Source organism: Agrilus planipennis, unplaced genomic scaffold, assembly GCF_000699045.2.
Source record: "Agrilus planipennis isolate EAB-ADULT unplaced genomic scaffold, Apla_2.0 scaffold7, whole genome shotgun sequence".
Classification (NCBI taxonomy): Eukaryota; Metazoa; Arthropoda; class Insecta; order Coleoptera; family Buprestidae; genus Agrilus; species Agrilus planipennis.
The window spans coordinates 3467900-3483687 of record NW_020439340.1 but is presented as its reverse complement, the minus strand read 5'-3'; the positions used below and the strand labels follow the sequence as shown (position 1 = coordinate 3483687).

General features: G+C 32.5%; 2 protein-coding genes across 36 annotated transcripts in view; one reads left to right on the top strand and one right to left on the bottom strand.

Annotated features, from left to right (window-relative positions):
* Positions 1-38: 38 nt before the first annotated feature.
* Positions 39-11270, top strand: LOC108737667 (splicing factor 3B subunit 6). 2 transcript variants are annotated; one of them, XM_025978706.1, is made up of 3 exons: positions 39-202; positions 298-525; positions 11050-11270. In XM_025978706.1, the coding sequence occupies exons 1-3, from the start codon at positions 173-175 to the stop codon at positions 11155-11157; spliced, it is 366 nt and encodes a 121-aa protein (XP_025834491.1). In that variant the 5' UTR covers positions 39-172; the 3' UTR covers positions 11158-11270. The 2 variants fall into 2 exon arrangements, with proteins under 2 accessions (XP_025834491.1, XP_018326183.1); XM_018470681.2 differs by lacking the exon at positions 11050-11270 and having other exon boundaries at positions 40-202; positions 298-746.
* LOC108737663 (Down syndrome cell adhesion molecule-like protein Dscam2) overlaps positions 740-15788 on the bottom strand; it is a 69300-nt gene continuing 54251 nt past the window's right edge. For all 34 annotated transcript variants that reach the window (XM_025978675.1, XM_025978673.1, XM_025978664.1 and 31 more), the window contains 16 exons: positions 10724-11044; positions 10402-10657; positions 10180-10335; positions 9505-10121; positions 9237-9448; positions 8985-9161; positions 8762-8928; positions 8028-8219; positions 7465-7632; positions 6561-6665; positions 5820-6038; positions 5438-5743; positions 4519-4530; positions 3963-4023; positions 3231-3236; positions 740-2846 (listed from right to left, as the gene is read on the bottom strand). In XM_025978675.1, coding sequence (XP_025834460.1) covers positions 2783-2846; positions 3231-3236; positions 3963-4023; positions 4519-4530; positions 5438-5743; positions 5820-6038; positions 6561-6665; positions 7465-7632; positions 8028-8219; positions 8762-8928; positions 8985-9161; positions 9237-9448; positions 9505-10121; positions 10180-10335; positions 10402-10657; positions 10724-11044 — 3039 coding nt within the window. In that variant the 3' untranslated portion in view covers positions 740-2782. The remainder of the gene's footprint in view (positions 2847-3230; positions 3237-3962; positions 4024-4518; positions 4531-5437; positions 5744-5819; positions 6039-6560; positions 6666-7464; positions 7633-8027; positions 8220-8761; positions 8929-8984; positions 9162-9236; positions 9449-9504; positions 10122-10179; positions 10336-10401; positions 10658-10723; positions 11045-15788) is intronic.

Below are 15788 nucleotides of genomic sequence, written 5' to 3'. Positions count from 1 at the left end.
AAAACAACTCGAATTCCCGATATATATTTCTATGGGTTATTATCTATGTGTGTCTATTATTGTTAGCAATAGTTAGGTTAATCAATATAATTAAGTGATAAACATTAAAAATATTAAAAAGTAGCACAAAATTAATTCTAAGAAGTTTCAACATTAACAAAGATCAATCAAAATGGCACTTGCTATGCAAAGGAAGGCAAACGTAAGTTTCGGTTAAGTTTACTCATTATTAATATTCTAATTTTAATTATTTACTTTCTCAATTTGTTATTAACTGAGTATTCTAATCATTTCAAGGTCCGTTTGCCCCCTGAGATTAACAGAATACTGTACGTTAGAAACTTACCTTATAAAATTACTGCTGAAGAGATGTACGATATTTTTGGAAAATATGGTGCAATTAGGCAGATACGAGTCGGAAATACTCCTGAGACTAGGGGGACTGCTTTTGTAGTTTATGAGGATATATTTGATGCTAAAAATGCATGTGATCATTTATCAGGTTTTAATGTTTGTAATAGATACCTTGTTGTGTTATATTATCAGGCCAGTAAAGCATTTAAGAAAACTGATTTGGAAAAGAAGGCTGAAGAACTGGAAAAAATGAAATCAAAATATGGTATTAATACTTAAAAATAGTTTTAAGAGTATGTTAGGTATATTGTAATTATAACAAAATCAGTTTTTTTTCTTTCTAATATGTGACTATCAACTTTGTATTAGTAAAATAAAGTATATATTTACGATCTTAACTATTTTATTAACACAAAAAAATAACTTTGGTACAATGAAGTCAATTAAAAACATCTAAGAAACTGAGCATTAGTTGAAATTTAAAAATTAACCAAAATTATACCATATTTACTTAACATTTAATTAACAGAATTACACATATAAGCTGCACATTTAATAATTAGTAAGAAATCGTTTAAATTATGTCACATCACAAATAATGACATAATAAATCATTACAATCTCTTAATTTACTGATTATGTGAGAGTTAAAAGACAGCACACCTACAATACATATACATGTGGCATAATAAGTAGTATGAGGGTGCGAAAAAAGTACAGAAATTTCGAAAAAAGTAATAGAAAAGGATTGACTAGTCAATACATGTGTTGTATTTCAATTCTTTTTTTATTTTAATGTATACGTTTTCGCTTCGGGACTTACCCCGATGACTACTTAGGAACTTATTCTCGTAAGTTAAGGCTATTTGTGCTAACTAAAATGTTCATTACACTGAACAAAGGATAAAGTGTGCAGGTTATTCTTTCGGGGAAGCCCCGTGCGGTAAATGTGTCGAAAAACTTCTCAAGCCTAATGTTTAAACTATAATTTTCCCATTTTCAATATTAATTAACGAGAAATGAAAGGATGAATATGATTAAAAGATTATTTTTTACATTAAAACTTGGATTTTAAATTGCTACTTGTAATTATCGTATTATCATTATTATCATTAATAATATGTATATTATAGCATAGTAGTACTGTAACCCTAAGCGATAAAACACCGATACTTCTTTATATGTATCTTTATATAATTACAATAATATAATAGACGATTAATGAATCGTGAAGCTGCAACAAATGTGGTAAACCTTCGATTACATCTCTTCGTCATTAGAGAGTCAAATAAATAAGCTGTGGCGGCGATAGCACAACCTCAGTCATATTTTAATTAATTCATCAATTAATTGATTAATTACAAAAAAAGAAAAACATTTTCGCCGACCACACCTAAACCTATTAAATAATTATCAACCATCGATCCTAATATCTTGCGCGAACTACTACATGGTGGCCATTTTCAGGGAAAGGAAATCTAAGTGGAAAATATTAGAGAATGAACATTTTCTGGAATAGCCAAAGAATTGTAATAGAAGTAAAGATTTTTTGACTGTTCGTCGTCATGAAAATAATACGAGTCAGGATGGTAAACAATTAATATTAGAAAAAAATGATACATTAAATGATTTTCTTGATCTTTTTCATCATAAGTTATTAATAAGTTGGTCAGCCAATTTATTAATATGTAATAGTCTGAGAATTAAATTAATTTCTGGCCACCATATATGTACTAAAAATGTATTTACGAAAAAAAAGTTTGCTAACTATTATATAACACGCGCTTTTGTGTCATCTGTAGCAAGCCAAAAAGCTTCTAGAGCAGTAAACTACCTAAAAATCCCTACACAACAAAAACTGATAAAAAATACAATACCTCGTATTTTTACTTTTTTTTTAATTAAATTACTTGGCAATTTTCTTATTCCTTACTACGTTTTGATTGACCATTGTTAGTCCAGTTTTGAGCAACAATTTTCACGTCTGTTTACCTTTCTTTCTTTTTTTGCTACAGAAGACAAACCACAAAATTAATAAAAAGCGGTCACAAACCTCAAAATATCACATCACATACGGAGCCACTGTACATAATTATATAAACTAACTTATATCCCTTATCTCGATTAAATATAATATCCTAAAAATGGAGCAGCGGCTCGAGAAGTCGAAGTTTTTTTCAAAAATATCAAAAACTAAAAATCGCACAGTAATTATAATAATAATTAACGTTGTTCAAATTGAATAGTAAATACTGTCTCATAAACAACACACTTTTTTCTTTTAATAAAAAAAAGCAAAAATAAGGAATAAAAAATGTGTAGAAAAAAATTGTCAAATGACGAGTGTCGTTTATGGACAGTGTTAAAAGACATCGAAACATGGCAGTAAAATTGAATAAGAAAAAAATCAATAGAATGAATTTACAGATTACACTGCCACAGTATCGTAGGTTGTGAATCCCCCGTTTGCTGTTTGGTGGCCTGCTTCGTTTCTATAACAGAAAACTTATTTTATATCATAATCATAAGGTTTATAATTTTTTTATCGGACTTCTTTCAAGCGTTATAAAGGCGGTGGGTGCAAGTTAATTACACATATAAAGCACAAACGTTTGTTTTTTGTCATGCATTTAGTATAAAAAAATCATACACATATAAGAAAGACAAAAAATAAATAAAAAAGCCTTAGTTGTAAGACCATTCATAAAAAAGTGAGTAATAAACTACCCACAATACATAACAAAAATTAAGTTCATAATAAAATTTTATACCTTCTCAAAAACAAAAAAAAGTTAAAAAGCGTAATCTTTTTCATTTGAAATAAAAATGTGCAATTTTATAAACAAATTCCGTGCAACAAGTATTTTATCACTTACGATTTCCTGCTTGAGAGGAAATTCATGAAATTATTAACAGAATATTAACTGAATGTATCAATAGTCCTTGTACTTCTCAATTTTTAATTTTTAATGTAGTCTGCATAATGCACATGTACATATGAATACTTAAAATGATTTCTTTAACATAAATTTAACAAACAATAAAGGTCGTAGTCGGGTAAGAATGGACGAAGTACCACCCAATTAAATCGCGCAATTTTGTTCAAGTTACAACTAATTTAGAAGTTGATAAATATCATACTGGAAGCAGCACAGGTTTTCAAATGCAGCTTCTAAGACATAGAGGTCTAGTTAGATATATTAGAGGTATAAACAGGAGTTAAGAGAGGCAGAGGAATACTAGTTTTAGAGAAATGCCAAGTTTGATTTAGGATATGAGGAATTAGGGGTGTGTATTCAAGCGGCCTTCAGACTACTGACTATGTTATGATGATATTTTTTTACTCCTTAATTATTGACTAAATCTTAAGAAAAACTGGTAACGTGCATAAGGGGTAGTCAGACCTATAGATGCGGTGTTAGATTACCCATGTTCATCCGACTATGACCTTCTGCCAGTTCTTTTCAATTTTGTAATGTTGAGAAATTGTAAATGAGAATCCTCAACAGTAGTGCTCAATCAATGTTATTTTGATGAGTATACATTTTAACACAAGATATAATATACATTACTGGAAAAATAATGTCGAAGTTGTAAAGGTTACTAACCTCTCAATCAGTTTGCGCATTTCTTCGTGGGTCATGCCATCCTTAGCACTACCTCTCATTACTGAAAACAATTCACATTTACTACACGATCACGATAGGACACGTCTAATTTCACGACAAACATTTTTCATTAATTATATATAATAAAAAACCAAATTCTAATAATGAATTACAATCAGTAAAACAATATTCTCAAATAAATAATGTAATGCTTAAATGTGTGCAATGCTTTCGATTATGCAGTGACAAAAAAAATAATAAAATGAAATTTTAAACATAAAAACAACATGCTGTTAACACACACAGATATACACACACTCGAAGATTGTTATCCATTTGTTAATTAGTTGAATTGTAGTGCAAATTATCACTTTTTTTTTGTATGCACCACAACCGTTTTATTAACATGCAGACATGTCACAAATATTAGATAAAAAGTGTTTAAAATTAATGATTATGAAATGATGGTTGACAAATGAAATGTGAAATATCGATTTTTCTAACTAATAGTTTATGATAGTAAAACAACACTATCTAATTTTGAAAACAAACTTACCCTCTTCTTTTTCTGAAAAATATAAAACAAAGTGGGTTTTTAAAATTGCCAATTATAACATTACTTTTTCTAATCTAGCTTAGTTTCCGTTAAATATTAGATATTATTCATCATAAACACCCCAAAGAAATGTCTTCCTTGTAGGACAAAAAGGAATGAATATAAAAATATATCCAATAATTCAACTATTAAAATAAATTTCCTTTTCTCATTCAAGGATGACATTTGGTCCTTTCCGNTAACTTTTAATTTTCATACGTAAAATGTATATATTCCACTGTCCTATTTTAAGTTTGTTTTATCCTTTATTCTTAGTGTTTTACATATACCTAGTTGTTGCCCAAAATTAGATTTACAAATGTCTTGTAAAAGAAATGAAACAATTTGGGGTGTAAATTTCTTACTACGGTTATCTGAAGTGTTTCGTTTTTATTATAAGAGGTTGTACATGTAGTAGGTATAGGTCTATAAAGGTGTTCCTCTAGCAATGATATTGTATTTTGGTGACACAAAATACAGTATTTTTTATATGAAATTATTGTACCCTGTGATGTTTACACAAGATTTTATTGTTTATTTATGTTGATTACGTAATATGTTGTCTCAAATAAATTAAGGTTATACATATTATCAAATTTCTTTTTCGCGAATCAAATTCATTGCCATTTAAAATTTATCACCCCGTATAAATTTCCTTTTCTCATTTAAGGATGACATTTGGTCCTTTCCGTTCCCCCTTTTTTCCATCCACTCTAAAGCAAAATAAGGCTTTCATTTTCCACAATAATTCAACTATTAAAATAAATTTCCTTTTCTCATTCAAGGATGACATTTGGTCCTTTCCGTTCCCCCTTTTTTCCATCCACTCTAAAGCAAAATAAGGCTTTCATTTTCCACAATACTATTACTACTAACGTACCCCCATAACTGCGACTATTTATCAGTTGATCCCTATCGCATTCAGCTTCGGATATTTCATTGCTGTCCTTGGAGTCATTAAATGAAGGGTCGTGATTACGAGGTGGTGGTGGGGGAGGTTCGGGGCTTCCGTTGTTTGGCTGAAGTCTCATGGAACCCATGGATCGTCTACCTATTGAACCACGACTTCCATATTGATCGTAAGGTGCGTTGTAGCCTCCGTATTGGGATCCATATTGCTCGTCTTCTGGGGCGCAGTTAGCTGGGTCGTCATATTCAGGTCCTGGGGAATATATGCTTCCGTTTCCTGACACATTACAAAACAAAAATTATAAGGCTTTTAAAATATACTGATTAATAAAAAGGAGGAAAATAAATATTACCTTGAGAACCACCTCTTTCGTATCTTTTGTTAGAACGAGGCATGGACTGAGATCCTGAACGAGAATGCATGGAGTGGGGAGTGTTCATTCCTGATGGGCCCATTGTACCAGCATGGGGATGAGGGAAAGTTTGGAATTGTTGAACTTTGCTTGGGTCCATCTCTTCGCGAAAACCAAGTAGATGGAAGGTGGCGTAGGGGCAGATTTCGTCGTCCATGCCTTAATAGCAATTAAGACCAAATTTAAACGGATAAAATACAAAAATAATTACGTAAATATTACAATTTTATAAGAATGTACAGTATGCAGTAAAAGTATGTGCAAAAATTTTAGTACAATAATAAACACTACATGCAGGGCAAATAATTACATTAAATTATCGTGCAAGAAGAACCATAAAGACTTACGTATTAGTATAGGGGCACAAACAGTTTTCTAGGTAAGTTTGTTAGTTTTTATTGTTGGAGATTTAACAAGAAAAAACATGCATTTCAATTAGTGACCTTTTTTTTAATGGTAATGCTACTAAAGGCAAATCAAAAGAGTACTAATTTCAATTAACCAGGTGCCTCTATAGTTCGAACAACACGTGAATCATAATTTCTCGCGACTTTTTCTGTAAACGTTTAATTTCAAACACACCCGCTCAAATAAAAAGAAAAAAGAACTGTTATTTCCAAACAAAAAAGCGATTCACCCAAATCATGAAAAAATGAAACAAAAACGATCAATGTCTTTTACCTCTGTGGGTGTGTATAGTTTCGTTAGAGCCTCTCCTTTGATTGTTAAGTTCTTCGTAAAGGTGTCGTCGTGGGTCCCAAGTGGAGTGTGAACGATAATGTGGCCCTAGCAATGTATAACATAAAGTAACAAGCGGAAACAGCTCTCATTCCTCTCCTTTTCACTTAAAACAATTTACAGCAAATAATATATACACAAATCACGAATAGAAAGAAGACGATTGACTCGACGACAGCTAAATCTATTACAGAAAATCTAAATGTGGCACTACGTAAGCACAGCAAAGAAAAATATAACACCTTATGATAATCACCAAGAGAGACATTAGAGACTTCTAAATAGATACTTCTTTCGTAATTGACTCGTTTTTGTATTCGATTCGTAATGATTAATGAATATGAGGATTTATTTTTTTTGAAACAAAGTCAGCACTTTTTAACTTGAATTCAAAGAAAGAAAATTCAAAAGAAAACATCTCCTTTAAATGTGGAGTTACTCCTAAACCATACAAGGAATGACAATATGTAATTTTGAAAAAGTTTGTTTTAAGACAACCTAACTCTATATTGTATCTCTTGTAGTTGAATTTTTTGTTTTCATGTTAAAAGTTGTAAAAATTTAATACCATAATAATACAATAATATATCCTTATATTCACTAATATCATTCTACAATAAAAATTCTTTAAGGAGAGTACTATAATGTCCATTGGTAAAATTGACGGTGACGGGGTGACCGGGGCACTTAAAACGATATTTTTTCTTGTCAAAAAAAGGAATAACAATTAACACAAACAAATTAAAGATGTAAATTGTAAATAAATGTACTGTCCAATTACCGAAGAAGAGAAAACACTTGTGACATGCAATATTAAAAAAAATAAAAAGCAAAAAGCGTTTCTTACTTAAAACGGTACCTCGCTTGATTCGATCGCATGTGTTGTAGTTGGATCCAGGAACGGGGGGTAATTTCCGGTTGGGGGGTGCGATGTAGCCTAGTTCGTCCCGTAAATCGGGGCGGCGTTTATCCAGCGTCGATGTTGCGTTAACTGATTGATTATAAACAACATCATCTAAAAACACAAGTCGTTTGTTGAACAAAAACATGCGGGTTTACAGAATTTCGTTCAAATATTTTCTCTGTTATTTTCGGCAAATTTTGACTGTATACATTTTCTTTCTAATATAATATGAATAACGAATTTTTGTTTTCTTTTTAACGAAATTCTATAAAAGTTTGTAATATTAGGCAAAAGGATCTTAACGCAATAAACGTTTCTATACAGTTCCTCCTACTCAGGGATTATATAAAGAAAGTACCCAGTAACACTGGTTGGGTTATTGTAAATAAAAGCCAATTCGTATTTCTGCCTAACATTGCAATCAATTAAATTTGCTATAAGATTAAAATTGCTCCAGAACAATTCCGACGGTGTTCCTGAAAATAGAGTAATTTTTTAAGACATACAGTCGCTTCTTAAACGGGTCTGGGGCATGCTTTGTGACCTCCTCGTCATGGCCACACAGATAACGACAATTCCTACGATGATAACAGTGACTGTAGCCACTAAGGGTACGAGAAGATTTAAATCAATCCAATCTGGTAGCCAAGGGAAAAGCATCTTGACATCCGGAGCCTCTCTAACCGGTGGGATGGTTCCTGAAAAACGTAAGAAAACTCGGAGAAAGACGTTAATAATTTACCTTTGTGATAGTTTCCGCGGCCGCGAAGCACACAAATGACGATAATAGCGACAATAATGACTAGGACGGCAGATACCACAGGTACTACTAGGTTAAGGTTGGCCAAGATCATGTGGATAGTGTCCTCTTTGGGGATTTCTCGGGCGGGGGCAATAGTACCTGAAACCGAAAGCAAGGCTCGTCTCTCTCACGTACACTAACAAACAATCAATTATTAACAGGCAACATTTAGTAATTTTCAGGTACTATTGCTACTAAGACACTGGCTACAGGATACACTGATCAAAATTATATAACAAAAAAGTCCATTCTATACTTTGCCACTGAAATAAATAATTAAATAATAAATAAACAAGCAAACAAAGTATTTGAAAATTAAAATGTACAATAACACCACAATATATAAAGCGAGAACATCTACCTCGTGCAATAACCATTAATTAAATCTTATAAGCATGAGAACATTCATAAATAAAGACTTAATAACTAAATATTTACCTCCAGTAACAGTTAAAGTAGCAAATTCGTATTCGGCAACGTTGAAGCCAGCATTATTATGAGCGGTGACACGAAGGTGATACCAAATGGCAGGATCAAGATCCAATACCACAAAATTACCACCTGGCTTTACATTATTTGATACCTGGATCCATTCTGAACTAGTCCTAGAACAAGCACATTATAATATGGGCGAATAAAATATCTATCAAAAAGGGAATACTTCTTCTTGTGTTCAATTACGAAGTATAGCATAGGACAACCCCCATCAGACCAAGCACTTAAGTGTAGGGTGATACTGTTAGAGGAAACCTCGATAAATTTGTCTGCTGTTGGGATTATGGGTTTATCTCCACGAGTACGAGTATTTAAAATGTCAGATGGATCTCCAGTTCCAATACTAAAAGAATCAAGTCATTATTAAGCGTCAGGATTATTTCCTAATTTGTTAACTTGAACTTTTATTATTAGTTACCTATTGTATGCCGTGACGTAGAGCTGATATCTGGTACCACAAAGTAAATTTTCTAAATTGAATTTGGTAGTGTGGCTGGCCACCTGCGTCGTTTCCCAGTCCCCGAATTCAGGCTTATAGTGAATGGTATATCCATGAATGGGTTCGCTGTCGTCAGGATGAGGTTTCAGTTTGATTGTCAAAGAATTTGTGGTCGTGGACGTCAAAGTTACCTAAAGAAGAAGTAGATTATTATCAAAAAGACGATTGAAGTATTTAAAACACTTACCAAAGGTGAATGCGGAGGTGAATAGACGATTAGTTGGTGGGTGACGCTGTCTTGACCAAAAGAATTTTCAACGTTGCAAGAATATTCGCCGGCATCGGTTCGAGTTACATCACGAATAAAAAGTGATCCATCGGGTTGTTGTCGTATACGATCGTTGGTGGTAAATACGACCCCCTTTATTTTCCAAACTATCTCAGGTTGTGGTACTCCGACAGCTAGACAGGGAAGGGTCACGTCTTCCTTGTAGGTGGTGGTGAACGAGTCATCGAATGAAGCAATTTTCGCAGGAACTCTGGTACTAGGAGCTACAATGACGCTCTTTGAAGGTTGCCCTTCTCCAATGTTGGTTGATGCGGTAACCCAAAATTCGTATTTCAGTTTGCTATCCAAATCTTTGGCTTGATAACTCAGATTTTGATTTCTGATGTTCGGAACAATCTTTTGGGATCGTGGTTTCGAATCGGTGTTGAGTTCGTCACTTTCGGCCTGACCAGCTTCACGAACATAAACTGTATATTGCTCCACAATACCATTGGGTTCTACCGGCGGTTTCCAACTGACCAAAATCGATGTAGAAGACATCACCAAGGCCTTGATAGCAACAGGAGCTTCTGGAACTGTAACCACACAAATAATATAAATAAATTTAGTGTACCCACAACACTTGAGCTATACCATCTTGCTCTGTCTGACAATGAATTGGGTTGCTTCGTACACCATCGCCACCAGATGTATATGCAAGCACTTGCATGCTATAGTTGGTATATTTCTTAAGTCCGTGTAAGATTGTCTCGGATGAAGCAGTAATTTTGGTATCCTTTGTATTTTCGTCTACAAATAGAAGAATTCAAACACTAATTCTGGGATAGGTAGTGGATGAACGCGTTCATTACTTACCAAACCAGGAGTCAGAGGGACCGTAAATAACTTTGTAGCCTTTGATAACACCATTGGCAGTGTTAAGAGGGGGCGATGTCCATGACACTCTGATCGTTTGGGCGGTTAAGGTGGTGCAAATGGTATCGTGGGGTGGCTGTTCTGGGGTTCCTTCAGCGGTATACGCTTTGATTTCTTCCGACATGGGACCAGCACCGACTTTGTTAAAGGCTTGAACGACGATAGAGTATTGAGTGTAGGTCTTCAAATTGGTAATCTAAAGGAGAATTTAACGAACGTTAATGGAAAAAATCAAGACCTAAAAAGAAAAAGAAAAGAGCACCTGTAAATGATGTTCTTTTCCTTCTTCGCGACTAAATTCGACGGTTTCAAAGAGGAAAGGCTTGTCAGAAGAAGCAGGTTTATAGCCGACATAATAGCCAAGAATTTCTCCGTTCCATTCGGACCTGGGTGGTGGTTTCCAGAAGACTTTTAGAGAATGCTGATCACTGTCATCGACGCGGATTGATGTCGGTGGAGCGCCAGGTGATTCTTCGGCCGTGATAATAGTCACAGTATCAGACGGGTCGCTAGAACCAATTTCGTTTTCGGCTACGATACGAATATGATACGTGGTGGCCGGTTTCAAGGTGTAAACTCCTGCCTCGNCTTGTTGTGTTATATTATCAGGCCAGTAAAGCATTTAAGAAAACTGATTTGGAAAAGAAGGCTGAAGAACTGGAAAAAATGAAATCAAAATATGGTATTAATACTTAAAAATAGTTTTAAGAGTATGTTAGGTATATTGTAATTATAACAAAATCAGTTTTTTTTCTTTCTAATATGTGACTATCAACTTTGTATTAGTAAAATAAAGTATATATTTACGATCTTAACTATTTTATTAACACAAAAAAATAACTTTGGTACAATGAAGTCAATTAAAAACATCTAAGAAACTGAGCATTAGTTGAAATTTAAAAATTAACCAAAATTATACCATATTTACTTAACATTTAATTAACAGAATTACACATATAAGCTGCACATTTAATAATTAGTAAGAAATCGTTTAAATTATGTCACATCACAAATAATGACATAATAAATCATTACAATCTCTTAATTTACTGATTATGTGAGAGTTAAAAGACAGCACACCTACAATACATATACATGTGGCATAATAAGTAGTATGAGGGTGCGAAAAAAGTACAGAAATTTCGAAAAAAGTAATAGAAAAGGATTGACTAGTCAATACATGTGTTGTATTTCAATTCTTTTTTTATTTTAATGTATACGTTTTCGCTTCGGGACTTACCCCGATGACTACTTAGGAACTTATTCTCGTAAGTTAAGGCTATTTGTGCTAACTAAAATGTTCATTACACTGAACAAAGGATAAAGTGTGCAGGTTATTCTTTCGGGGAAGCCCCGTGCGGTAAATGTGTCGAAAAACTTCTCAAGCCTAATGTTTAAACTATAATTTTCCCATTTTCAATATTAATTAACGAGAAATGAAAGGATGAATATGATTAAAAGATTATTTTTTACATTAAAACTTGGATTTTAAATTGCTACTTGTAATTATCGTATTATCATTATTATCATTAATAATATGTATATTATAGCATAGTAGTACTGTAACCCTAAGCGATAAAACACCGATACTTCTTTATATGTATCTTTATATAATTACAATAATATAATAGACGATTAATGAATCGTGAAGCTGCAACAAATGTGGTAAACCTTCGATTACATCTCTTCGTCATTAGAGAGTCAAATAAATAAGCTGTGGCGGCGATAGCACAACCTCAGTCATATTTTAATTAATTCATCAATTAATTGATTAATTACAAAAAAAGAAAAACATTTTCGCCGACCACACCTAAACCTATTAAATAATTATCAACCATCGATCCTAATATCTTGCGCGAACTACTACATGGTGGCCATTTTCAGGGAAAGGAAATCTAAGTGGAAAATATTAGAGAATGAACATTTTCTGGAATAGCCAAAGAATTGTAATAGAAGTAAAGATTTTTTGACTGTTCGTCGTCATGAAAATAATACGAGTCAGGATGGTAAACAATTAATATTAGAAAAAAATGATACATTAAATGATTTTCTTGATCTTTTTCATCATAAGTTATTAATAAGTTGGTCAGCCAATTTATTAATATGTAATAGTCTGAGAATTAAATTAATTTCTGGCCACCATATATGTACTAAAAATGTATTTACGAAAAAAAAGTTTGCTAACTATTATATAACACGCGCTTTTGTGTCATCTGTAGCAAGCCAAAAAGCTTCTAGAGCAGTAAACTACCTAAAAATCCCTACACAACAAAAACTGATAAAAAATACAATACCTCGTATTTTTACTTTTTTTTTAATTAAATTACTTGGCAATTTTCTTATTCCTTACTACGTTTTGATTGACCATTGTTAGTCCAGTTTTGAGCAACAATTTTCACGTCTGTTTACCTTTCTTTCTTTTTTTGCTACAGAAGACAAACCACAAAATTAATAAAAAGCGGTCACAAACCTCAAAATATCACATCACATACGGAGCCACTGTACATAATTATATAAACTAACTTATATCCCTTATCTCGATTAAATATAATATCCTAAAAATGGAGCAGCGGCTCGAGAAGTCGAAGTTTTTTTCAAAAATATCAAAAACTAAAAATCGCACAGTAATTATAATAATAATTAACGTTGTTCAAATTGAATAGTAAATACTGTCTCATAAACAACACACTTTTTTCTTTTAATAAAAAAAAGCAAAAATAAGGAATAAAAAATGTGTAGAAAAAAATTGTCAAATGACGAGTGTCGTTTATGGACAGTGTTAAAAGACATCGAAACATGGCAGTAAAATTGAATAAGAAAAAAATCAATAGAATGAATTTACAGATTACACTGCCACAGTATCGTAGGTTGTGAATCCCCCGTTTGCTGTTTGGTGGCCTGCTTCGTTTCTATAACAGAAAACTTATTTTATATCATAATCATAAGGTTTATAATTTTTTTATCGGACTTCTTTCAAGCGTTATAAAGGCGGTGGGTGCAAGTTAATTACACATATAAAGCACAAACGTTTGTTTTTTGTCATGCATTTAGTATAAAAAAATCATACACATATAAGAAAGACAAAAAATAAATAAAAAAGCCTTAGTTGTAAGACCATTCATAAAAAAGTGAGTAATAAACTACCCACAATACATAACAAAAATTAAGTTCATAATAAAATTTTATACCTTCTCAAAAACAAAAAAAAGTTAAAAAGCGTAATCTTTTTCATTTGAAATAAAAATGTGCAATTTTATAAACAAATTCCGTGCAACAAGTATTTTATCACTTACGATTTCCTGCTTGAGAGGAAATTCATGAAATTATTAACAGAATATTAACTGAATGTATCAATAGTCCTTGTACTTCTCAATTTTTAATTTTTAATGTAGTCTGCATAATGCACATGTACATATGAATACTTAAAATGATTTCTTTAACATAAATTTAACAAACAATAAAGGTCGTAGTCGGGTAAGAATGGACGAAGTACCACCCAATTAAATCGCGCAATTTTGTTCAAGTTACAACTAATTTAGAAGTTGATAAATATCATACTGGAAGCAGCACAGGTTTTCAAATGCAGCTTCTAAGACATAGAGGTCTAGTTAGATATATTAGAGGTATAAACAGGAGTTAAGAGAGGCAGAGGAATACTAGTTTTAGAGAAATGCCAAGTTTGATTTAGGATATGAGGAATTAGGGGTGTGTATTCAAGCGGCCTTCAGACTACTGACTATGTTATGATGATATTTTTTTACTCCTTAATTATTGACTAAATCTTAAGAAAAACTGGTAACGTGCATAAGGGGTAGTCAGACCTATAGATGCGGTGTTAGATTACCCATGTTCATCCGACTATGACCTTCTGCCAGTTCTTTTCAATTTTGTAATGTTGAGAAATTGTAAATGAGAATCCTCAACAGTAGTGCTCAATCAATGTTATTTTGATGAGTATACATTTTAACACAAGATATAATATACATTACTGGAAAAATAATGTCGAAGTTGTAAAGGTTACTAACCTCTCAATCAGTTTGCGCATTTCTTCGTGGGTCATGCCATCCTTAGCACTACCTCTCATTACTGAAAACAATTCACATTTACTACACGATCACGATAGGACACGTCTAATTTCACGACAAACATTTTTCATTAATTATATATAATAAAAAACCAAATTCTAATAATGAATTACAATCAGTAAAACAATATTCTCAAATAAATAATGTAATGCTTAAATGTGTGCAATGCTTTCGATTATGCAGTGACAAAAAAAATAATAAAATGAAATTTTAAACATAAAAACAACATGCTGTTAACACACACAGATATACACACACTCGAAGATTGTTATCCATTTGTTAATTAGTTGAATTGTAGTGCAAATTATCACTTTTTTTTTGTATGCACCACAACCGTTTTATTAACATGCAGACATGTCACAAATATTAGATAAAAAGTGTTTAAAATTAATGATTATGAAATGATGGTTGACAAATGAAATGTGAAATATCGATTTTTCTAACTAATAGTTTATGATAGTAAAACAACACTATCTAATTTTGAAAACAAACTTACCCTCTTCTTTTTCTGAAAAATATAAAACAAAGTGGGTTTTTAAAATTGCCAATTATAACATTACTTTTTCTAATCTAGCTTAGTTTCCGTTAAATATTAGATATTATTCATCATAAACACCCCAAAGAAATGTCTTCCTTGTAGGACAAAAAGGAATGAATATAAAAATATATCCAATAATTCAACTATTAAAATAAATTTCCTTTTCTCATTCAAGGATGACATTTGGTCCTTTCCGTTCCCCCTTTTTTCCATCCACTCTAAAGCAAAATAAGGCTTTCATTTTCCACAATACTATTACTACTAACGTACCCCCATAACTGCGACTATTTATCAGTTGATCCCTATCGCATTCAGCTTCGGATATTTCATTGCTGTCCTTGGAGTCATTAAATGAAGGGTCGTGATTACGAGGTGGTGGTGGGGGAGGTTCGGGGCTTCCGTTGTTTGGCTGAAGTCTCATGGAACCCATGGATCGTCTACCTATTGAACCACGACTTCCATATTGATCGTAAGGTGCGTTGTAGCCTCCGTATTGGGATCCATATTGCTCGTCTTCTGGGGCGCAGTTAGCTGGGTCGTCATATTCAGGTCCTGGGGAATATATGCTTCCGTTTCCTGACACATTACAAAACAAAAATTATAAGGCTTTTAAAATATACTGATTAATAAAAAGGAGGAAAATAAATATTACCTTGAGAACCACCTCTTTCGTATCTTTTGTTAGAACGAGGCATGGACTGAGA

What these genes read in the sequence shown, in the direction of transcription:
- LOC108737667 (XM_025978706.1), top strand. Translation starts at nt 173, where the DNA reads ATGGCACTTGCTATGCAAAGGAAGGCAAAC. An exon ending in CTATGCAAAGGAAGGCAAAC is followed by an intron (nt 203 to 297) that starts GTAAGTTTCGGT and finishes AATCATTTCAAG; the next exon opens with GTCCGTTTGCCCCCTGAGAT.